The sequence below is a fragment of the Gopherus flavomarginatus genome, chromosome 9, assembly GCF_025201925.1.
Source record: "Gopherus flavomarginatus isolate rGopFla2 chromosome 9, rGopFla2.mat.asm, whole genome shotgun sequence".
Lineage (NCBI taxonomy): Eukaryota > Metazoa > Chordata > Testudines > Testudinidae > Gopherus > Gopherus flavomarginatus.
The window spans coordinates 30,857,280-30,882,443 of record NC_066625.1 but is presented as its reverse complement, the minus strand read 5'-3'; the positions used below and the strand labels follow the sequence as shown (position 1 = coordinate 30,882,443).

Genomic DNA, 25,164 nt, shown 5'->3' with positions numbered 1-25,164 from the left:
GCCCAGTGCCCCCACCAGACCCTGCCACAAATGCACAGCGCCCTGCACAACACCACCCCTGCCCAGGGCCACCCTGCCCACAGCCTCACCCCCCAACAGAACCCCCACTCCTAGTGCCCCACACAGATCTTCCCCATCCCCTCACAGCCCAGCACCCCCTCCAGACACCCACTCTCCCTCACCCTGCCTCCCGGCCACACTCACCAATCCTGCTGGTGAGCTGCCAGGACTGGTCCCAGGGTGGGAAATCACACTGGCCCCTCGGGAGTGGTGCGATCAGCCAAGTCAGGGCCTGCCCCGGCCAGGCTCCCTCAGGACCCAATTGCCTGGAGGGGCCCAGTCAAGCCCCCTACACTGTCCCCCGCAACTGGCCAAGACTGGCCAGGCTTTGCACCAGTCCCAGGCAGTTCAGCTTCAGGGAAACAAGTGGGGCCTCACAGGCGGTGGGAAGCAGAGACTGGCTGGAGCTGGAGGGGCACTGGGGGCTTGCCAGGGGGCAGAGAGAAGCTGGTGGGTGAGGCCAGGGGGTAAAGAGGAACCCTTGGTGGAAAGGCCGAGAGAAGCAAGTGGTGGGCAGGGTGGGGGGAGCCAGCAGGCTGGGGGGTCACAGGGCACAGTGCAAGCAGAGCAGGCTGGGGCCCCTTCTGAGCATGGGCCTGGCTCCATGGCGCCACTGGTGCCATTGTAAACCTGGCACTGCCCCTGCATGCTGGGGCTAAACACACACATAGCAAGAGCCAGTCCCTGCCCTGGAGAGCTTTTCCCCCTTTGTCTGTTTAGAGTGTGAGGGAAAGACAGGCCCAGTGGGAAAGACACTCACGGTCGGCTTTAGGTACCGCGGGGCCGATTTGAAGGAGCTGCCGCCGAAGTCCTGCCGCTGTCTTCAGCGGCAGCTCAATAGCTGCCGTGCAGGAAGATCCCTCTGCCGAAATGCCGCCGAAGACAGAGGCAATGACCGAGCTGCCGCCACCGACAATGCCGGTACTTCAGTGGCAGCTCAGCTGGCTGCCGGTGCCTTCGGCAGCATTTCGGTGGAGGGACCTTCCTCCACGGCAGTGAATGAGCTGCCGCCAAAGACAGTGGCAGGACTTGGTGGCAGCTCCTTCAGGACGTTGCAGGGCCCTCTTAGGGGTGTGGGGCCAGATTCCGGGGAATCGGCTGAATCGCCCTAAAGCTGGCCCTGAAGGCAGCCCAAGGGGGTGGCAGAGCCAGGAAACAAGTCTCCTGAGGCCCAGCTGAGGGCCATGCCCCAGGACACACTGACTCTCTGAACGTACCACGGGACTCGGCGTGCTTCACAGGTGCGGAATCCACATGTCCCACAGGTCTGCCCTACCACCAGCTGGACACAAGCTTCTCCATCCCACCCAGGCTCAGTGCGCTGGAGCCAAGACGAACACAGCGAGAAGGGGACGTGGTTCTGGCTCGGAAGAAGGGCAAGGAGGGAGGAATTAGTTCCTGCCAACAGGGGCCAGGTGAGATGAGAGGGGGAAGGTGACAGGGCAACACTGACCGGGTGCCTTCCAAAGAGTGATGGCAAATCCATTTAGCCAGGGCAGAGGGGGGTATCAGGGCGCATACAATGCTGTGCATGCTGCCCAGCCTGCCAGGGTTGGTAACTGTGGTGCAATGGGGCCATCTGCTGGAGACCAACCTCTGGGATCCCACTTGTTATGGAGAATGTCAGACGGCTCTGCAGAGCTGCAGGGTTACATCTCCCCCCTCTATTATCGCACTGCAGGGAGACAGGCCACCAGGCCACCTTAATGCGGCCACAAGGTGAGCAATCAGAACAGGGTTTCTTTGAGCTGAGTGCCAAGGCAGATCACTTACATATCAGTCTCTTTCCCAGACACATCCCAACATTTTAGCTAAGCTGAGGATAGCTGGGTGTGCTTGCACTGTCAGCACACAAAACTGGCCCATGCATGAACAGGAGCTAGCATCCCACCTGGTCTGCACTGGGAGGGCGCTGCTGTGGGGACGCTCACCCTGCCGGCATCCCAGCTGGCAGATGGATGCTGTCATGAGGAAGCTGCTAAGCAGTGCTTCTAACAAACCTCTGTGTACAAAGTGTGGCCCCCAAGAGGGCTGATCCCCAATCTCTGTTGTTCAGGAGTTAATTTTTGTGTATGCATTAGGAAGGGCACGCGTCTATGTGTGGTTAATTAGAAGCTGGGTGCAAGGACACTCAATCTGTACTGCCTGTTTGTTATGTGAATGCAGGAACTGCTAGATGGGAGTAGACCTGGGGTCCATCTAGCCCAGTATCCTGGCTCTGCTGTGGCCATTATCAGATGATTCAGGAGAAGGTGCAATAAACCCTGCAGTAGCAGCTATAGGCTCAGCCTACTGTAGATTGCCACGTACTTTAGGGTCGAAAGAAAAATGCAGACCTGTTATTTACCAGGCTGCACGTGGCAATAGACTGTATAGGTAAGGGATGAAAGGAGGATATGGGTCATGATGCAAACTGCAGGCACGCACACAACTAAAATTAATTAATTTAACGTTTTATTGGGGATAGTTACAAGGGGTAGGAGAGCAGCGTATGATTAGCTAATAGGGTTAATGGAACTTAAAACATACAATGGTTAAAGTATTTACTATCAAACAATATTTATAAACACAGATGCAGCATTTAGTAAAAACCAATACTTCCGAATACAAACCAACTCATAACGACCGGCAAACGTAGAAACTCTGCTTAAAACACGTGAGCTGAGAGAGGCTTCGAGGTGATCAGGCTCGGTTATGGGTGTGCACAAGGTACACAGGATTCGTTTTTCTTTCTCCTCTTCTGCCTGCACATGGCAGACCAGCCTAAAATACCCACTATGACATCATAGAAGTGTCATAGGGGACGGGGCCCAAAAACTGTGTGTGTTCGTTTCTGATTGGTACAAGCAAATTGGTACACCAAGTAGGGGAGCAGGTGCCTGAAAGTCTGGCTTCGCCCCCAAAAGGTAAGGAAATGCATATAGTTCAGAATGTGTTTAACACTGAATGACAAAGGAAGAGACCAGGGCAATACTGGTATGGGCAAGTTTTTAGGATGCAGACAGGAACTTATCTTAACACCTACCCCCATGGAAAGTTCCCTCCTGATCCATAATTGCTAGAGTGTGGCTCATGCCCTGAAGCTGGAGGGTTTGTATCCTGTCCAGAACTCCTTCTTTATGTTTGGAATTTACTCTGGATGTCCACAAAAATGTCCAATTCTTTTCTGAATCCTGCTGATCTCTTGGTCTCACTGAGATCCTGTGGCAGTGAGTTTCACAGGCCAACTGTACCTTTGTTATACATCAGAATTCACATCAAGGCTTTGCCTCTCTCCTCTCACTCCAGGCCATTTCCTTTCCATCTGTTGCTTCTCTCATTCATTTTCTCTCGCACCCGGAAGCCTATGATGCAGGAATAATCTCACTTAGCTTTTCCCAGCCAGCGTGACATCCATACAGCTGGTTAGCTGATCTCTCCAGTAGCTAGTGTACCTGAGAAATGACTTCCCAAGGCTGTCTGCCTCACTCCAGCCAGTTCCATTTCCTCACGGCCTGCCTTCTGGCCTCATGTCTGCAGAATCACCTGAGTTCCCTTGAGCTGCCTGGGGCAGGAGTAGGGCTGAGCCATGTACCTGTCAGCCCTGTGAAAGTGGGTGGTCAAACCATACCCGTCACACCGGATTTCACTGCCGTGTGCACCTGCTTTCCAATGTGGCAGGATTAATCCTCGGAGCCGTGCAGCAATGACTGGTCAATTGAGAACGGAGAAGAATATCCTGTTGCCAACAATGTTAATGCACTCTCCCCTGTAGGCTGACCGCAGGTGCCCACCGGGGGTTGACCCATCAGTCACCTCCCCACAGCCCACCTGTTGCCAAATGTGCTTCTTTTACAACAGCTTTCAAATCCCTCCAGCCACTGGCATTGCACCACCTCAGTTGCCTGGCTTCAGTTCCCAGCTCCACCTCTACTAGCTCCCCTACCTGTGCTGTGCTTCTGTTTCTGCATGAGAGGGAGGGGTTAATAGGAAGCTCCCGCACAAGGATTTGAGAATTAACATATGTGAGGTGCTTTCCCTCTTGCACGGATCTGACCATCACCATAGCATCAGTCATGATTTTTAATGTATTTATCCTCATGCTAACACTGTGAGGTAGGACACTGCTATTATCCCCATTGTTCAGAGGGCAGGACCGGCGCTAGAGTTTTTTGCGCCCTAAGCGCATGGCCATTTCGCCGCCCCGCGCGCGGCTCCCGCAGCTCCAGTGGAGCTGCCGCAGCCGTGCCTGTGGGAGGTCCACCGGAGCCGTGCGGGACCAGCGGACTGTCCACAGGCATGCCTGCGGCAGCTCCACCGGAGCCGCGGACCAATGGACCCTCTGCAGGCACGACTGCGGCAGCTCCACCGGAGCCGCCTGCCGCCCCCCCCCAGCAAAATGCCGCCCCCCGAAAATCCTGGTGCCCTAGGCGATTGCCTAGTTCGCCTCAATGGAAGCGTTGGCCCTGACAGAGGGGGAAACTGAGACACAGAGCAACCAAGGGACTTGGCCAAGGTCACCCTGTCTCAGAGTCTGTGGCAAAGCAGGAATTGACCCTTGGTCTCCTATAGTCCAAAGGAGTGACCTAACCACTGGCCCACCCAGCACCCTACTTTAGGTGACAAATACAGCAACATATTTCTGGGATTATTTTTTTTCCTGTAAGAATTTTAAAATACGATGAAATCTCTGCAATTCAGAAACATTTTCCCACCTGGCCACCCACAAATAACACACTTCTGCAAGCAGCAGCACGGAGAAGCCCACTGTTTAGTTGCATCTCTGGGTGAATCTATGTTTTCATTATTCAGCTGAGTCCGCTGGAGACTCAGGACCACCCCTTCTGTCTGGCAGTTACACTGCTAAACCCATATTTTGGCCCCTGAAGAAGCAGCCTGGTTGCCTGGTGTGACAGAGACCCCGCACTTCCATGTGCCTCATGTGATTAGCTCTCTGTCGCACCCCCAAAGCTCGGCCCACACCCATCAGCTGCCTCGGCCTGTCCTGCACCTATTTGACTGCAGGCCGGGTCCACTCGGCTCCAGTGCCTCTCCAGTCTGATCAGCTGTTCTCCTGGGGAGCTCCTGCCTGTGCGGGCCTCAGGGAGTCTGCAAGTCAGGGCATCAGGAGCACCTGGGGGGAGCGGCAGAGAGCTGCTCAGTGGGGCAGTTCCTGTTAATGGGAGCAGAGGATGCATAAGAGCCAGTCATTGCGCCATCCCAGCCTTACATCACTGTTTCCTTCCTCCTGTGCCCAGGACAATGAGGGGGGTCAGCTCTGTGGCTCCCTTTCCTTCCCGTTAAGTAAGAGGAGAGCCAGGTTGCAGCTCCCACCCAAGCTGTTTTCCTTCCCTTTAATGGGTTTCTTAAGTGATGCTGGCGCTGGTGATACATCCCTCTGGGACCCTCCAGTCTGGCTTCCGCTCTCTCCATCCCCCTCAGACTGCTCCCCAAGGGCCACAGCGACCTCTTCAGGGTGAAGCCCGGGACCCAGACTCTGTCCGCATCTCCCTCCCTCGCTCTGCAGACTGTTGATTGTTCCCCCCTTGTAGTTTGGTTGCCTCTCCCTGCCTGGCTTTTCCGCTAGCCTCTCCTTTTGTCTCTTCTCCTCTCCCAGGTCCCTCTCTGTTGGCGTCTCTCAGGGCTCTCTGTCGCTGGCCTCCCACCTTCACCCCTGTGGGGGGCTTGGTGCATAGAGCATGCTCTGCGAGCAGCATTTCAGAGGTCCCAGGCCAGGTGCTGTGCTGCAGGGCAAGGGAAATAAGTGGCATTATGAGTGAGAATGGAGCTGTCTATTAGCCAGCCTAGCAGTGGGAGGCCTCCATCCTGCAGGTTAACCCTGGGCCATAACATTCCCCCTGTAGGACAAGGACTTTAGCTCAGCTGAACCAGGGCAATCTACAACGGATGGGAAGCTATAAGTCCAGCACTGCCCCAATCTGACAAAGCACAGCCTGGTGTTTTCAAACAAGCCACTGCTCCCAAAACTATAGCATAAGGGCTTCTGAAGCCCAGGGCCAACCCCAGTTGCAAGGTGCAGAGGGGGATCTCCATGAAAGCTCTGCCAACAGCAGCCCTCAGCAGGTGGATGCTGCCAGGACAAAGCAAAACAAGCAGCCTACGCTACCCCCCTCCCCCGCAAGCCTTTCCTTCCCCAAAGAGGGAGGACGCTGGACGCTGGAGGTGTGTCTGCCGCTCCTTGGACTCAGGTGGATCCCAATCAACATCCTTGTGCAGCTGGCAGCAGAAGGAACCAGGAAGTGGAGGCCAGCGAGTGCAGCTTGCTGCAGAGGAGATCGGCTGGAAGAAGCGCTCGGAGTGGTCCCAAGGTAAACACTCCACTCAGGACGCTGCCCTCTCAGGGAACGGGGGGTTATTTGCCCCCTGGGGGTTGTGCTGCTCAGCCAGGGCTGCAGTTCTGGGTCTGTCTCAGAGGCGAGTTTGGGGAACTGTAGTTACTTCCTCATTCTGGGAGCTCTCTGCTTACCAGGAGCCAGCTCTCGCAGCCGACTCTGGGGTTGCAGATCCTCGGGGGCAAGGGCCAGGGCCAGCCAAGAGGTGTGCCCAGGCATAGGGTCAAGCTTAGTACGAGGCCGGGCGCTGAGAGGGCTGGGGCTGCTAAAGGAAAATCCTGATGCTGCAAAGGAAATGAGGGAACCTCTTCCAGGGGGTTCTCTGTGCGGGAGCCACTGCAGAGCCCAGCGAGGAGGAAGTGCTGGGGGGTTGCAATGGCCAGGGCCTCAGAGCATGGTGGGATTGCGGGGTGCTCCATAGCTGTACGGTGCTCTGTCACTGGGGAGCTAGGAACCCCTGGCAGGATCTCACCACTCCAAGGAGGTTCTGCTGGCATAGGCCTTCAGGTCCGGAGCCCCAGCCCTGAGGTGCCCACAAGTAGGAGCCACATCCAAAAATGTGCCAGGCTGGCTAGCTGGGTGCACATAAGTGGAGCTGCTCAGACCCTCCTGGTCCATCCTCTGCTTCCTGCAGAGATCTGGCTCCCTGCCCTGGCAGCTAGGCCTCTAGGCAGTTGTTGTGGCAGGTGGGACACCCCGCGGCCGGGAAGTAAATCCCCTCTCATGAGGGGCCTGCGTGGTTGGCTGGTTAGGGAACCAGTGCTCTTTTGGCAGGCAGGTCTCCCCAGGGATGGGAGGTCTCCCTTGACAGAAGGAGCAGGTCTCCAGGCTCCCTCCTCATGCTGGCTTGTGACACCCCAGCCTGGCAGTGCGTGTGGAGAGAGGTGGGCAGCAGTGCCTGCAGGACTCCCAGCTGCAGCAGCTGGAGCCCAGCCCCTGCTGGAACAGCCCCGGGAAGGGAGATAGGAGAACTCTGCGGGGTGTCCCTTAAGCACTGCCAGTGAGGCTGGCTGGGGACAAGGGAGGCAACCCCCTGCAGTCACAATGGTAATGCAGTGAGAGCAGCAGCTGCTTGGTTCCAGCCTCCTAGAGGGCCTGAAATGCTGCTAAGCAGGGCTGGCCTGGGGTCTTCCGCTGGGCCTGAGAACCAACTACCCCCCGCCTGCAAGCCTGATTGCTGCCCACCACCCCGTGCTGCAGACAGGGCTGGGATGAGGGGAGGGCCAGTGAAAGGGTTCTGGGGAGACCACCCCAAACTGTGTGTGTATGTGGGGGATCTTTAGATTCCCCCACTCCTCTCTGCTCAGCTGCTGTGTTCCTTTCTGCCATCACAGTCAGTCATGTTTTCAAGGAGCTTCCCAAGGAAAAATGGCTAGAGAGCGAATTATTTGTATCTGCAAGCTGAGCTTCTCCTTCATGGAACCAAAGGCTGGACCTGCTAACAGAGGGCTCACGCAGTTCCCCCAGGCTCATGAGCATTCAGAGAGAGCAGTCACTTCCCCTGTGCTGAAATGCAGCCTCCTCTGGAGTGGAGCTGTGGATCTCTCTCATGGCAGCACCATGCAACAGTGCTAGAAGGGGAAGCAATTGTTATCCAGCAAGCTTTCAGCAGGGAGGATAGAACCACACTCTGCTTGTACTTTGAGCCTGACAGCTGCTGGGCAATGCCAGAAGCAGTTTCACTTGGCGAAGGCATACATATTGGTCACCAGCACATAGGGCCTCTGGCTTTCAGCAGCTGCACATGATCTGGAATGCACTTTGTGCCAGGTGTATTTCTGGTGCCTCTTCGCACTCATCACCATCTGAAAGTGACTACGGCAGTGACTGCAAACACACAGGCCACAGCTGGCCTCTCGGACATGTCCCTAGGGCAGCAGGGCATAGTCCAGATTCAGATTCCATTTATATACATTTAAAAGAGATTCTCGCCCTCCTGGTTGTAACTTTCACCATGCAGACAATAAGGCAGCGGTGAACAGATGCAGTGCTGTCTTCCTGAGCGTGCAAGCAGCCTGAAGCAATGTCTCAGTTTCACCTACAGCAGGGGTATGTTTTTGTCATCAGCATGTCTGCTGTTAGCTCTGGAGTGTAATGATGACACCTTACATGTCAGCATTTGCTAATTCACTGCAGATCATTGTAGCCGCTAGAAAAGGGGAAGGAGTGGAAGGGAAGCTCAGGGCGCTGGGGGAATTGGATGTTATGGCTAGAAGAGGAGTTCAGAGGAGATACACAAAGACAGGGAAGTGGGAGAGGGAGAGAAAGGGGAAGGGAAGAGAAACAAAAGGCAGAAATAACTGAGATCCTGACAGGGCCAGCTCCAGGCCCTAGCGCGTGCTTGGGGTGGCATGCTGCGGGGGGCGCTCTGCTGGTTGCCGGGAGGGTGGCAGGCGGCTCTGGTGGACCGCTCACAGGCATACCTGCGGAGGGTCCGCTGGTCCCGCGGCTCTGGTGGAGCATCTGCAGGCACGCCTGCGGGAGGTCCACCAGAGCCGTGGGACCAGCGGACCCTCCGCAGGGATGCCTGCGGGAGGTCTACCGGAGCCGTGGGACCGGCGAGCGCCCCCCCACGGCATGCTGCTGTGCTTGGGGCAGCGAAATGACTAGAGCTGGTCCTGGATCCTGATGGCGGCCATATTTCCCCACTGAGTGATGCTGACTGTCATGGGAAGTCTTTGTGGCACTCTCCCTCCGTTATTGATGGGTGCTCTGCTGTGGACTGAGGCGTGCTATGGAATCCTAGGCTTGGTCTACACTATGCGTTTAAACTGATTTTAGCAGCGTTAAACCAATTTAACGCTGTACCCGTCCACACTATGAGGCCCTTTATATCGATATAAAGGGCTCTTTAAATCAGTTTCTGTACTCCTCCCCGACGAGAGAAGTAGCGCTAAAATCGGTATTACCATATCGGATTAGGGTTAGTGTGGCCGCAAATCGACGGTATTGGCCTCCGGGCGGCATCCCACAGTGCACCACTGTGACCGCTCTGGACAGCAATCTGAACTCAGATGCAGTGGCCAGGTAAACAGGAAAAGCCCCGCGAAATTTTGATTTTCATTTCCTGTTTGCCCAGCGTGAAGCTCTGATCAGCACGGGTGGCAATGCAGTCCCAAATCCAAAAAGAGCTCCAGCATGGACCGTACGGGAGATACTGGATCTGATCGCTGTATGGGGAAACAAATCTGTTCTATCAAAGCTCCGTTACAGAAGACAAAATGCCAAAGCGTTTGAAAAAAAAATCTCCAGGCTACACAGTGCTGCGTGACAAGCATAACGGGAAGCCAGAGACTCAAATGGACGCTCATGGAGGGAGGGAGGGGGTACTGAGGACTCCAGCTATCCCACAGTCCCTAGCAGTCTCCGAAAAGTATTTGCATTCTTGGCTGAGCTCCCAGTGCCTGTAGGTTCAAACACATTGTCCGGCGTGGTTCAGGGAATAGATCGTCAATTTACTCCCCCCTTCCCCCACGTGAAAGAAAAGGGAAAGAAATCGTTTCTTGACTTCTTTCAATGTCACCCTGTGTCTACTGAATGCTGCTGGTAGACACGATGCTGCAGCAGTGAAGAGCAGTATCCGTTCCTCTCTCCTCCCTGGTGGCAGACGGTGCAGTAGGACTGCTAGCCGTCCTTGTTATGAGCCTGTGAGTGCTCCTGGCTGGCTTCAAGTGAGGCTGGCAGGGGCCGCCTGGGTGAAAATAGGAATGATTCTCAGTCATTCCCAGTAGGTGGTACAGAACGGCTGGTAACCGTCCTCATCATAGCAACTGGGTGCTGAGCTCCATCAGCCCCCCCCTTCCTTTCCTGTGTAAAGAAAAGATTCTGTCCTGCCTGGACTATCATAGCAGCGGGATGCTGGGCTCCTCTCCCCCGCACCACTTAGTGTCCTGCCTGGACTATCATAGCACCGGGAGGCAGCCTCCCCCTCATTTTATCTCACTAACAAGTCATTGTTTCTTATTCCTGCATTCTTTATAACTTCATGACACAAATGTGGGGGACACTGCCACGGTAGCCCAGGACAGTTGGGGGAGGAGGGAAGCAACGGGTGGGGTTCTTGCAGAGGCACCCCCCGTGAGTGGCATGTAGCTCATCATTTCTGCGGGATTTGACACGGAGCAGCTGTGCTCTCTAATACACTGGTTCTCTAGTACACTTCCCCATACTCTAGGCAGGACTGACTCTATTTTTAGAAACCATAAAGGAGGGATTGACTCGGGGAGTCATTCCCAGTTTTGCCTTTGTGCCCCCAGCTGATCTCAGCCAGGGGCACCCATGATAGCACCAGACAGCACAGAAGGACAGATAACCATCATTTCATTGCCAATTTACACCGGCAGCAGTCGGTACAGAACAACTGATAACCATCTCTGCTATCATGCAAAAGCAAATGAATGCTGCTGTGTAGCGCTGGAGTATCACCTCTGTCCGCGGCATCCAGTACACATACGGTGACTGTAAAAAAAAAAAAAAAAAAAAAAAAAGCTGAACGGGCTCCATGATTGCCGTGCTATGGCGTCAGCCAGGGCAATCCAGGGAAAAAGGGCACGAAATGATTGTCTGCCATTGCTTTCCCGGAGGAAGGAATGGCTGACGACATTTACCCAGAACCACCCGTGACAATGATTTTTGCCCCATCAGCCACTGGGCTCTCAACCCAGAATTCTAAGGGGCGGGGGAGACTGCGGGAACTATGGGATAGCTACGGAATAGCTACCCACAGTGCAACGCTCCGAAAATCGACGCTAGCCTCGGACCATGGACGCACACCGCCGAATTAATGTGCTTAGTGTGGCCGCGTGCACTCAACTTTATACAATCTGTTTTATAAAACTGGTTTATGTAAAATCGGAATAATCCCGTAGTGTAGACGTACCCCTAGATTAGGTTCTCTGCCCTCTCCAATTAATCGACGTGACAAGCCTAGAGGAGGGGTGCCAAAACCTGCGAGCCTGTTTTCAATCAAGGCTAGCTTTGCAAGGGAGAGGGCTAGGCACAGAGAGCCCCTGACCGGCAGCTCTCAGGAGCTGTGGGAAATTGGCCACTGCTGCTGATCTGGAGGAAAGTCCCCAGTCAGGTCCTGTCCCTACATTCCGCAGGCTGTTCAGTCTGAACTGGAAACAGCAAGTCAGGCTGCAGGGGGTTTGCTGCCATAGGCAAACTAGGAACTAACCTTCCCTCCCCCATCACTGACATTCTGCTACCTCAAGGCATTGCCCTGGGATAGGGGAGCTGCCATTATCCTCAGCCATGTCCATGCACTTAAAGTGCCTGGCTTTAACACAGTGTCTGATTGGGGCCAAGGTAAGAGAGGAACCATTCACAGTAACTACATATATGCACATATCTATATACACACCCACATCACTGTAGTATCGGAACACTTCGCATCATCCGTGGGTGATGGGTCAGTATTGACCTCTTTTTACAAGTGGGGAAACTGAGGCACAGACCGAGCTAGTGACTTGCCCAAGGACACACCGGCAGGCTGTGGCAGAGCCTCAGTTCAGTGTTTAATCACTAGGCCAGCACTACTGTTCTGCTCTCCAGCCTTCCCCCTCTACTATCCATAGTTTCCAGAGGGCATCGTATCCCTTTAAGCTTTGTTATCTCTGGATTCCCCCATCTGGCTCAGGACAGATCCCTGATAAAGGACAGAGCAGGAGACTTTCATGAGTTGGCGGTGTGAAAATGGTTTCCTTCCCTACAATACATTGCAAGTCAGTTACTAAATGGAAGGGACTGGCCTGGCCCAGCCCACAAGGGGTGGTTTGCTATTTGGTGTGAGTGTTTCTAGCAGGTCATGTCTCCCACTAGAGAGAATGCAGCTCTGGTGTCAGCCTGCAGCCTTGGGAACTACAGGGGCTTGTTTGAGACTCACTGGGTGTATCCCTAAGAAATCTGGGCAGGTTTCCCAAATTGCACCATGTGGCTTTCCCTGCATGGCACTGGCAGAGCAGAGGAGGATTCCTTGCTTCTGTCCCTCACCCTTCCACACCCCCTTAAAGTGATAACACAGGTACTGCAGGGGATCAGCCCAGCGCTATGGAATCGATCGTATTTCAGTTTTGCAATAGGGGCAGCTTCCAGAATGCAGAATTGCCAGCTTTTTGGTTCAGATTGGGAAATATGAATGACTGCATCTTTGTTTCTCATGCTGCAGGCTGCCTGGGTCTCTAGCACACTGCTCCCATGCTGCTGCAAACATCATAATGGAGAGTGTGTGAGAAATTCCCTCCAGGCTCCTTAGTCTACGTGCAGCCAAAGGAGTGACTATCCTGTGAGCTCTGGCTGGGCTCAGCTTTACTCAGGCCTTGCAGAGTTACCAGAGTTTGTTTGCTTTCGCGGAGCTGCTCCTGCATCTTTAACTGGCACGACTGGTATTGTCTGAAATGTTGTGTTGTGCTCCCAGCTCTGGCTGGCTGGAAGGAACCAGCAGGCATTTGGTAAACAGCGCTTAAGTTTCTCTAGGCTGTTCTGTGCAGGTTCTTAGAACACATCCGTCACTGCGGCATCTGTGTGTCTTCCAGAGCAAGCTGGTTTTAGAGATGGAGAAACCGAGGCACAAAAAGACAAGTGACTTGTGTAAGGTCACACAACAAATTCATAGCTGGGTCCTCCTGGGACGTTCTAACCCACGCATGATAAAGGGATGGCTAGACATTGTTAAACTGCAACAAGCGTGTCCTGTGTGTGGGGAGGGGGTGTCACAACAGCATGACAGTCTGCTTCTAGGCAGGTTGTGGTGCAACTTTCTTGTGTGGCCAAGACCTCAGACATTCCGCAACTTCTGCTGTGATCTGTTACTTGTTAACCCTTCGTGGCCATCCGGCATCACTTCACCCTGGTTACCCCGCTGCAGACTGGGTCAGACCCTCCTCCCCCCACTCTGGGGGCTGGAACTCCACAAGCAGAATGCACTGGCCCCTTCTTGCCCTGGAGTAGTAGGATCAGTGGCCTGTGGGGCGGGGAAGCAAGCCCGAACTGCTGCAGTCATCTTGTACACAGCATCTCTGCCCCCCTGTATCAGAGGGAACCAGCAGCCAATATGGGTAAAGTCCAGCGCAGCCAGAGCTAGGGACAAGGTGATCGTGTCTCTCAAGGATACTCCAGCATTTGGGGACGGGGAGGCCATTCGGCTGGGGTGAAGCGGTTATTAGCAGCACCAATCCTCCCTCTCTTCCTTTGTAGATCAGACCGCAGGGGAAACTCGGAAAGGAACCAAAAATGGGATCTGAAGGGCAAAACTTGGGAGAGGAGTTCAACAACCAGATCAATGACGTCCTGAGCAGACTGGCAACCAAACAGATGTTCCAGTCAGACTGGGACATTGCTGCCTTCGCCATCTTCTTCATCTTCATTGGTAAGTGTGGGGCCAAGCAACGGGCATAGGATTAGGAGCCCATGGCCTGCAGCTGCTCTCTATTCCCACACAGGGCAGACGAGATACTTGTGGGTGTGCTGCAAACCCAGACCCTCCATCCAACCCTTATCTGTGCAGGGTCTGTAGGGCTGTTCTGAATTCGTCTAGAGATGCTGGGCACAAGCAGCTGGAGTCACTGCAGTTGGCACCTCCAGCAAATTCCAGTCTTTGGGGGCAGAGATGGTCTGTAACGTGTGCAGCATCTAGCACAACTGGACTAGGGGCCCATAAGTGCTACCACTGTAAGACAGTCCATCCACTTGAAGCTCAGAAGGAACCATTAGATCATCCAGTCTGATCTCCTGTAGATCACAGCCAGCGACCTCTACCTCTGTTTGAGCTAGAGAGATCTGTTAGAAAGACCCACACTGTTGATTTAAAGACTTACATGAAGGACAATCCACCACATCCGTAGGGAAGTTGTCTCAGTGGCTCATCACCCTTACGGTTAAAAATCTGCATCTTATTTCTAGTCTGAATTTGTCTCACTTTAGCTTCCATCCATTGGGTCGTCATCTGCCTATTACAATAAAAAGGAAGCGCTGTGTCTGGGGAATAGACAGAAGGGAACCAGTTTTTAAAACACTGGCCAAACTGTGCTGCTGTAACCCTTGGTGAGTGTTTGTCACAGGCCCCGTTGAGCCAGTCAGCAGAGGAGGTGAGTCTGTTACAGCACAGTTAGGAACCTTTAACTCAAGGTGCAGCAGCTTGTACGTTTAGTGCTGCAGGTCACCAGTTCAGTCCCTGGTACGTTGGCCAAGATGGCAGCCAACAGACTGCAGTTCAGGCAAGTCCATCTGTGTAGCATCATTCAAGAATGCAGTTAGAATAAATGTTGATCCCAAGTCCAAGCTGTATTTTAGCCCCGATGCCAAAAGCTTCAGCATGTATGTGACCGTGTAGTAATGCGTACAACTACATACCCTGTGCTGATAGCTGCATTACTCCCAGGTACTGGTGAACCATTCAGGGCTAGAAAGGGGAGGAGTGACAGGAGGGAGACAGCAGTGGAGATGCTCCAGCTGACCACTTGGCCAGCCACAGCTGTGTCTAAACCTATTTCTCCTAGCATGGTTTTTTCTCTGTCCATTGTAAACAGAAATTCCCTCTCCCTGACCTCATTGAGCCATAGTGCAAAGCTATCACAGGGATGGCTTATTGCATGATTCTCAGCAAAACTAGAAGGCCTGTGAGTATGTCCAGAGTCTAGGTGATCGAAACCCTGAGATAGGAGATAGGTCAACACAAACCTGAGGGAGAGGTGGCATCCCAACCTCTTCTGGGGAGCTGCATCCAGCCAGCACCAGATCAGATCATGGGTTTGCAGAGTCTAGGTGATCGAAACCCTGAGATAGGAGATAGGTCAACACAAACCTGAGGGAGAGGTGGCATCCCAACCTCTTCTGGGGAGCTGCATCCAGCCAGCACCAGATCAGATCATGGGTTTGCAAAGGGCTCCTCAATGGTCTGTTCTGGGAGGAATGGGAATGGGTGGGAATTATTGCCTGAGGGCCTAACCTCCCAGAACTTGTTTATATCAGCAGTTTCAACTTTTAGGTTCCAGTTTAAACCAATTTAATTAAACAGATGTAAAAGGCTGGAGGGACATTCTTAATTTGGTTTAAACCAGATTTGGTTCAGGTTAGTTTACATCAGTTAAGAACTAGTTTAAGGTAAACAGAAACAAGCCACCTCTTGGACCCCAATAAGAGTGTCCACATGGGAGCTTAACTAAACTGGTGTAGCTGTGTGTAGGCCAGGCTGTGCCTGGCTCCTTGAGATGTTCGATTCGTGCCTGGTCCACTCTGCCAATAGCTGTTTTCCTGGCCCTCCATCACTTACTGCAGGGGGTTGAGGAACCCTGGAGATGACAACTGCCTTGGTTAGTGATCTAGAGTCCAAGGATTCCACATCTCCTGTCTCTAGCAATGCGCAGTGGCTTTAACTATGCTTAGGGCTCATAATTCAGCAGGTGCTGTGCACAGGGCATGCTGCCAGCTGGGTGACTCAGCAGCACTAGGGAGCATGCAAGGGTCAGCAAGGTGCTACTGCTCAGAGTATTACATCAGTCCAGGAAGAGCACCTGCAATGGGCACGTACATTTGATCCTGCCAGAGGCTTGGAGAGGGACTGAGAGACACAGGCCCGATTGACTCTCTAGAAGGTGCAGTCACTGCTGGTGCCCTGGTGCTAGTAAAATGGGAAGGGACCTTAAGTTGATGTGACTGCTTGATTCTCCCCCAGGTACCGTGCTGTTGATGGTTCTCCTGGCTCTGATCCATTGTTGCTGCTGCTGCTGCTGCTGTGACACCCGGGGATCACACAAGAAGGTACAAAAAAAAAAAAAAGAAAAAAAAGTTTGTCTCTAGTGGAGTCTGATCCTGTGCGTGGTGTTCTGGCACTGGACTCAAGCAGCCAGCTGTCCCACAGCTTACGGCAGAGAGGCAGGGCTTGGCTCCTCACAAACCTCCTCGGCTCTGCTGGATTGGAAGTGTTGCATGTTCAATTAGCCTTCCCCGCAGCAAACCCCAGTTAGGTGGAGAGAAGCGGGTCCTCCCACCGTTAAAACACAGCTCAGTCTTGAGGCACAGACAGGACTGAGTCATGCTACAGCCTTGGCATATCACATGGCTCTGTCCCTTCTGTGCTACGCGGTGGACTTGGATTATAAAGGGGCTCTTCACCTTTTGGCTGGATATGAGTCAACAGTGTGCCCTTGTTGCCAAGAAGGCTAATGGCATTTTGGGCTGTATAAGTAGGTGCATTGCCAGCAGTTGAGAGACGTGATCATTCCCCTCTATTTGACATTGGTGAGGCCTCATCTGGAGTACTGTCTAGTTTTGGGCCCCACACTACAAAAAGGGTCTGGAAAAATTGGAGAGTCCAACGGAGGGCAACAAAAATGATTAGGGGGCTGAAGCACATGACTTAGGAGGAGAGGCTGAGGAAACTGGGATTGTTTAGCCTGCAGAAGAGAAGAATTGGGGGGGGGGGGTGGAATTTGATAGCTGTTTTCAGCTACCTGAAAGGAGGTTCCAAAGAGGATGGATCTAGAGCAGGGGTCGGCTACCTTTCAGCAGTGCTGTGCCAAGTCTTCATTTATTCACTCCAGTTTAAGATTTCACATGCCAGCAATACATTTTAACCTTTTTAGAAGGTCTCTTTCAATAAGTCTATAATATATAACTAAACTATTGTTGTATGTAAAGTAAATAAGGTTTCAAAATATTTAAGAAGTTTCACCTAAATTTAAATTAAAATGCAGAGACCCCCGGACCAGTGGCTAGGACCTGGGCAGTATGAGCGCCACTTAAAATCAGCTCACGTGCTGCCTTCGGCATGTGTGCCATAGGTTGCCTACCCCTGATCTAGACTGTTTTCAGTGGTACCAGATGACAGAACAAGGAGTAATCGTCTCAAGTAATGAGGGAGGTCTAGGTTGGATATTAGGAAACACTTTTTCACTAGGAGGGTGGTGAAGCACTGGAATGGGTTACCTAGGGAGGTGGTGGAATCTCCTTCCTTGGAGGTTTTTAAGGTCAGGCTTGACAAAGCCCTGGCTGGGATGATTTAGTTGGGGATTGGTCCTGCTTTGAGCTAGGGGCTGGACTAGATGACCTCCTGAGGTCTCTTCCAACCTGATATTCTTGATTCTATGAAAGCCCTGTCTAACCACGGCGGTTGCTGGCATGGTTCCTGCAGCTTCCTCTGACGGGGTGGGAAGGAATTTCTTTCCGTGACCTACGTTTTTCACAGTGTGGTGTGAACAGAAGGGAAGGAGGCCTTGTGTTTACAGGGTTGATCTGGGACACAAGTTCCATTCCTGTGTGCCTCAGTTCCCTATGCAAAATGGGGACATTTTCCTACCCCCCACGGGAGCTGTAATGCATTAAGGACTAGGAGATGTGCAGACACAATATGGTGATGGGGGGCCATAAAGGACTGAGCAGACACCACCTCCCGTCAAATGGTTCTCAGACAAGAAATCCCTGTCCCTGATCATAGTTTCTAGGCCCAAGCAAGCAAAACTGGGTTCAAACTGTAAGTGTGGGCAGAGCCTGGGAGATGAACCCTGCTCCCATCACATAACTAGACTATAGACATGTTCTTCCTTTTCACCGTTTTTTTTTTTTAAATCACAATTAGGTCCCCAGAAAGAAAGTGGGCATTGATAACAAGGCCATGGAGCCATAGCCCCGCCTCCTCCCTTGGACAGACTGATTCTGGAGCCAACGGGCAAAAGACTCTTCTCTGCTTGCTTCTTTATGCTACACAGCAATCAACTGCAGATCAAACTCTTTGTGTTAAGTGCTGACCTGGTGGGGCCCTGGCCTCACACAGCTGTGCTGCACTGGCTCCAGCACTTGTTCTTCCTTTTCTGTGCACAAACGATGAAGATTAAAAGGAACTCCTATGATGCTGAATAAGAACAGCATCTACAGCCATCTCACATTGTACAATTATACCCACTGGTCCTCAAACCACAGGGCAGAAGTTGCTCATCAGCCTAGGGTCAGCAGAGGAAGTCTGCCCCCTTGTGGTAGAGTACTGTACATAACAGGGAGTTTATACCTTCCAAGGCCACTACTGGCATCAGGGATTGCAACTAGATGGGCTGGTCCTGAAAGGCAACTCCTGTGTGTGTATAGTCACCAATTAAAACAGTGCCCCCAGGGACTCTTCCAGGTCCCTGAAAACATCCCTTGCTTTGTCCCTCACTGGCACCTGTCATCTGACACTTCCAGAGTCTGGAAAGGAACATGCCCTAGATCAGAACTGACCATAGGGGAAGGAACAGCTCCCCTGAAAGCCCATCCTGGCTTAGCTGAAGACAGCGGAGGCAAATGTCTTGGCAGCACTTTCCTATAGAGCCCCCATTCACACAGGCTCTTGAGTCCTTTTGGCAGCAGCCAAGGAGTTAAATTGCTACCTGCACAGTCCCTGATAGCCAAGAGAACTGCCCATATGACCAGTTGAAGGAGAACAGGCTCAGGGGAGGAAGCACGTCTTGTGCACGGACATGTTGCTGTCTCCACTCATCCAGCAGAAGGAAGACGGAGCTCTGCAGAACACCACTGAACTAGGGTAGTGCTGGTGCCAATGCTCAAGAGACCCCAGCTCACTGTGTCTGTAATGGCAAGGCCAGTCCCCAGCCAAGCGCACTGGGCTCTAGTTCAGAGAGCTCAGGAAAGCCCAAAATGTCATTTCTTTTCTGCATAGCTGGTTTTACACTGTGGATGTAGTGCATGGTCAGTGGCCTTCTGCTGAGTCTACGGAGCCAGCAAGCACATCCAATTAGCCAGTGACCCTGTCCAGCTCCCTGAGACACTACCACAAACACCGCTTTGTTCAGCAGGTAGGGGAGGGGTTAGAACTCACCACCGTCTCCCTCTGGGGAGGCGTATTGCAGGGCCAGGTTAAGTTAGCCTATCCGCTGTCTGAGACACTGACTCCCTGCAGCAGGACAAGCCAAATAAGAGAGTAACTTGGTCAGTGGCTTGGAAGCCATGGAAAGTGAGGGGGCCTGAGCACTCCAGCTCCGAACAAAGGGCCTGTCAGTGCCTGGCCTCTGCCATCCCCACCCCTCTCTGGTACTCAGGAACATCCTGAGCATGGCATTCAGGAACAGACCTCACTTAGCCACTGGACTAAGTTTAGACAGGAGCTTGCCTGGCACTGCGAAGGGAAGCCAGAGTCACAGAGACAGCTGTGCTCCGGACAGGAGAGCCGCTTCTGACTCCTCCATGAAGCCCTCTAAATAAGCAGTGTTCAGACAGCACATGGGACTTCAAATGGATCTGTGCTTCTATTCAGTCTGCACATTCTCCTTCATCACAGTACAGTCTTTAGGTATGCCCCACTGGCCTGTGAACACCCCTGCAGAGCCTTATTCCATACGGCATAATCTCTGCATTGCAGTGATATTGCACTCTGCCTAGCGAGTGTGTCTAAAAGCGAAGGCCCACAAGGTACAGGGCTTCATCATCCCCAGCCCCTTTCGCACTCGCTTTGGCTCAGAGGTGAGTGACACACACAGAAGAAAAGGCTTCTTCACCCTGTGGGCTCGATCCTGTGCTCAGTAAGATCATTGACTTCAGTGGCAGCTGGAGCAGACCCCCTTTCTGCCCAGCAGTTTGCTTTCAAACCCAGCTAGCAGCAGGGCATGCTGGAAATACAGGAGTCCCTTTGGTTGGAACATTTATCAATTTCAGCAGCACTTCTGGCTGAGCCGAGCCACTGACTGGTGCCTTACAACCCTGTGCTTTGTGTGCTAATTAGAGTCAAGCACAGGGAGTGTCACATCCTTCCTGCTGGTCAGCTGCTCCAGTGCTTGTGACTGCCTTCTCCCGCCCAGGTCTGTTTATTCACTGACTAGTGGCTCATAGGAAACCTGAAAGGAGGGTGTTAGGGTCAGTTCAATTAACATTCCAAACAATGTCCTTTGGGGTTTCCCACGGACTTGTATGTTCATAAAACTTTCTAATTTCATCTCTGAATCCAGGAAGACTCATGATTATAAATAAAAAGCACATGATGGAGATCCGTTGGCCAGGTGTTTTTGTACATTAAACCCCTTGGATACTATGTGGGAGCAGGTACATACATATACATGTAGCATGGGACCTGCGGTATTCATTTGGCTGGCAGTTGGTCCCTGTTCCATGGGTGATGCTGGACTAACTGCTCAGACTGAGATGATACACAATAGATGCATCAAATAAACGCCTGTCACTGCTTTACATTTCTCCGCTTGGTGATCATCATTCTAGGACCAATTCATGGCGCTGCTCCTGGCTCTCCTGGTAGCCCAACTCTGTCACTGGTGCATGATTCTAGTGCCAGCTAGAATGCCACTGCTGGGAACTTCCTCAGCTTCCCCCACCAGTTAAGCCTGCCTCAGCAGCCTTACCAAGGTCATTTAGAAAGGTAGCAGCCTAGGTTCTAGTGCTCAGTGCCCACGGAGACCGTAACCTTGCCAGTTTCCATGCGGCAAGGACCTGGCTGCTAGGACTATAATATTGTGAGCTATTTAGGAGCAGTGAACCAGAACTGCAGCCCACGCTGGTTCTGAGACCTCTACCTCTCCCTGCACACACAATGAGGAAGAACTGGAGGTGCCCTCCTAAGGGAAAGAATGGCCATGCTGGGTGGGAGCACTGCTGGAAGATGTTTTACATGCGACACAGACAACCTCCTGATAATCGAAAGGAGCAAACACAGATAGGAGAGGGAACTTACATTTAACTCTGCCTGAAAGGAAACTCAAAAGCAAGACAGCCAACATTCTATAGCACTAGGCGTTCGTGCAGTCAGAACACCTGTTCTCCGTGCACGTGTGGCAGCAAAGAAGGGGATGCTTTCCTACAGCCCGGTAGAGATCTAGCTGCCAGAAAGGTTCCAGCATTTCTCCTGCTGAGGGTTTATAGGCATTTGTGCCTGATCACAAGTGAATGGCTTTGAGCAGGCATGCAGAATGCCAACCCAGAAATAGCATCTATTAGGTACTAGGGCCCTATGTAACTCCTTTATCTGCATTTCCAGCTTCAACTGAAGATGAGCTAGGAGACTGGGTCTATTTATCCTCACTGTGGACAGCTGGTGAGACATTTATCATCCCTCTCAAACCAAAGAATTTTAGAGGCCCTCAGGGGTTTATTGGGAAGAGTCTCACATTATTCAGTACTCTCCATTTACACAGTGCTGTAGATCAAGCCATGTTACAGATCATCCTAGTCCAGGAGCCAGCCTACAGCTCCTGTTACTGCTTTTCGTAAAGGGCAGTAGGGAATGGCAGGATGGCTATTTCCCTTAGCCTATGTCTCCAGACCTGAAGGAAGCTATTTCCACCCACAGGAAATAACACATCCCTGGTTGCATGCTATGGGCAAAACTTCCCTGACAAGCTGGCAGCCAACCGTTGGGTTTGACAGCGCTTGGCAACCGCTCTTAGATTATACATATTAGGGTGACTCTCCTTTAGAGTCAAGCTACCACACAGAATTAAAGATCAGGGATCTTCCAAATATGGAGAGGAAACTCCATTAACTATACACATCCTTTACTGTCCTTGTAGACATGAGAACTGATGCATGTGCAAAGTCTAATTCTCAGCAGGCTGGTAACAAAGGCGTGGAGCAGGGCTCTGGTAATGCATACCCAGAGTCCAGAGCACTGCTGGCCATAAAGATTATTGATGGGAACCTGTAATGCGTTTTCTATTGTATTGTCACTTTTGGGGAGCCGCACAAGAGGATGGCATGAAAGGCCTTTGCATCCCATTGAGGTATCTGCAGAGTACCGGTCCAGCGCAGGCCCCACAGGCCAGGCAGAGCAGCAGTGGCTGAGTGCAGCAAACAGAGACACTTCAGCTTCTCCCTTCCAGAACAGAAGACCATGGATGCCAGTTTCAGTTTCCCCAAGAATCACTGTTAAGAGTCTCCACCCTATGCGGATTGTGTCAGGGGATTTCAGGCTGGTGTCCAGATCCAGAGACCTTTAACCCAGGAGTGTGTGATGCTGCAGGAGAAAGGAAGCACAGAGGCTACATAGCCATTCTTAGCACATGAGAGGATGGAAAACTCCTGCATCTTGACTGAGTTAAGGCTGAACCACCTGGGAGGAACCCTCAGTGATTGCAAATGGAGAGAGAGTGCTGCTTTAACTTGGGGAAGGGGCCTACTGAAGCTGAGCACTGGGGAAAGGAGGAGCTGTCCTCACCACCACAACCCCCCCAAGCGGGTATGTTACGGAGCGGCACTGGGTGGCAAGAGGTTGAGTGTCCCTTCAGTACAGCACTTGACTTGCAACTATTTCCAGACTCTTGCCATGATCTAGGGTTACCTTACTCATCCTGATCTTCCAGAACCTGCCTGCGTCTATCCCCACCTCAATTTCAACTTGTTTCATCCTGCACTGCACCCCACATATCCCGCTCTGCTCCCCCTAACCCTCCCTTTAGCTGTTACTTTGCAGTCGTCCTCCCTCCACCCTTCCCCCCTGAGCAGTAATCCAGGTTATTCTAGCTGAGTCACACTAAGCACCTCCAGGAGATATCCTGGCTTACTGAGTTAGTAAATCACTTGACACACTAATAATTCTCAGCACGTCCTAGCATTGAACAATGCCTGTGCCAGCCACACAGCGCAGCGCTTGGTCTGAGGAACTTTATTTCACAAATATTGACTGGTTATGGGGATGATTCATATACTGTAGCATCAATAGGTTAGGCAGGTAACAATAACCATCCTTCCACAGGAATAACATGGTCTTGTCCACAGATCTGTGTTTAGTGTCACCCTGTAGTAGACCACTGAGACTGTACAACGGAAGACCTGGCACAGATGCGGACAGAGGCTCCGCTCATTCCTGTGCTAGGGAGAGAGAGGTTTATGTGCAAATGGGAACAGAGGCTACATTCTAACACAGACAGAAATGACTGGCTCACCTGGGGCTCAGAAACAAGGAGTAACACGCAGTCACATTGGTGCCAGGGAGAAGGAAGTAATAGCTGCAAATAAGAACATCTCAAACTGAATTACAAGACACATCTGGACAGATGCTGGGGAGGGTTTGGGACAGGAACGAATGAGTCTTGGGGCCATTCGAAAACCTTGCTAGACCATCCTAGGTCACCACATTACACAGCATCCCCTTGACCCATGATGTGCTGCACATTAACAAGCACTCAGCCTGCCCCAGTTAGTGTTTGTCTGTCTCCGTCCCTCCCCAGCCCTGCTCATGGTTCAGCAATCCTGATGGTATGTGCAAATTATATTAGCTTTACTGGCTCATGGTCTTCCCCTCGGACATGGTCCACATAACTTATTATGGGCTTGCAAGGTGCAAATAAGTAACATTCTACATGTGACTACGCAGACACGAGCAAGCTCATGATCTACATCACAGCACTGCGAGGGGCCCTGCTTAGTGCTGCCATGTGTTGAACCCTGAGGTCTGAAGCATAAGCAGCTGCTACAAGTGATGTCTCTGGAAAGCACTGACCCTGGTGTATGGCAGGACACAGGCCAATGCGACATGGCACTCCTCTCAGGTTGGTACACAGGGGTTTCCTCCTAAGAGGGCAGGGCAGTAGAGTTCGGGATCACATAGGGGCAAACTCTCCTGGAAGGATTAGTACGGCCTGTAGTTCCAGTAGCTGGAAAACACAGAGATCTGGAAAACAAGGGATAAAAGAGGTAGGTCTTTGGGTTCCCTGGATCCTTATTAAATATCAGTCTCACGTTAAAGCTGCTTCTTTCTGTTAAAGGGACAGCTTCCTCCCCGACCCTGCCTCACAGGCCAGACCCGGAAGCAGCTCCGGGGATGAGAGAAGCTGGAAGGAGGCTATGATTCTCTTAGATCTCTCTTTGGCCACACCCCTCCCAAATCCCAGGATCTGCCTCCATTTTCTTTTACATCCCTCCCTTTAACTCAGAACAATGGCTGCTCCCAGCTCAAGGGGGCTGGGCAGAGCTCCTTTCAGCCAGTGGCATTTCTGGAGAGTGATATTCCCTTCAGACCTCCTCAAGGGCACACAGCTCAGGCCAGGAGCAACAGGCCACACTTGAATCCTAGGGACCAAATGTGTGCATCTCAGCAGTGATCCAGAACCAGTGCTATCAACAGTCTACTGGTTCTTGACGGGTTTATATGGATCCTGCCAGAGTGTTTTAGCCCTGGCTACGTAAGTAGTGGTTCCTGGTTCAAAGTTCAAGAGCAGTTACAATAGGCCAATTATTATTTGTTACATTTGTCTATGGAGCCATAGGTGTGCATAGTGTTTTACACAGAGAGAGAGTGTCACTGCTACAGGTATCATATAATGTACAGCAGATACACACCAGACCACCAAGCTCTTCCATGGCACTTCTCAACCAAGGAGCTCAAAGCACCCTGCAAGGGCGGGGAAATATTATCCCCATTTTACAGATAGGTAAAGTGAGGCAGCATGAGGAGGTGACACACCCAAGGTCACGCACCAGATAAGTGGTAGAGCTGGGAACAGATCTCAGATCCTCCTGAATCCTAGTCTGACCACACTGCCTCTTCAGCGGCTCTGAAGCTCTGGCTCCTCATTTCAGCTTCTCAATGTATGGCCATGGTCCTTAGCCCAGGAACACACATTTCTGAAACAGCATGACTAGTCCCTTATGAACAGACTCCCCCTTCTGTTCCTGGAAACCCTCCTGATGAGCTACACAGCACACACAGTCCACATCACGGTACCTTCACCAAGTGTCTTTATTATTGTTTTCTCCCTTGTGCTCCAAGTACAAGGGAGGAATAGCTCAGTGGTTTGCGCATGGGCCTGCTAAACCCAGGGTTGTGAGTTCAATCCTTGAGGGG

At 52.2% G+C, this 25,164-nt stretch overlaps 2 protein-coding genes across 5 annotated transcripts in view; one reads left to right on the top strand and one right to left on the bottom strand.

The window, feature by feature from the left end:
* Positions 1-930: 930 nt before the first annotated feature.
* SMIM22 (small integral membrane protein 22) lies at positions 931-20,357 on the top strand. The gene is made up of 5 exons (XM_050968655.1): positions 931-981; positions 6,114-6,368; positions 13,587-13,758; positions 16,063-16,148; positions 17,965-20,357. Exons 1-5 carry the CDS (start codon positions 931-933, stop codon positions 18,010-18,012), a joined length of 612 nt encoding a protein of 203 aa, XP_050824612.1. The 3' UTR covers positions 18,013-20,357.
* ROGDI (rogdi atypical leucine zipper) overlaps positions 4,407-25,164 on the bottom strand; it is a 45,691-nt gene continuing 24,933 nt past the window's right edge. For 3 of the 4 annotated variants that reach the window (XM_050968785.1, XM_050968786.1, XM_050968787.1), the window contains one exon: positions 22,968-23,991. In XM_050968785.1, coding sequence (XP_050824742.1) covers positions 23,950-23,991 — 42 coding nt within the window. In that variant the 3' untranslated portion in view covers positions 22,968-23,949. Of the gene's footprint in view, positions 5,784-22,967; positions 23,992-25,164 lie in introns of those variants that run through there. The other variant, XR_007776402.1, reaches the window with a different exon arrangement.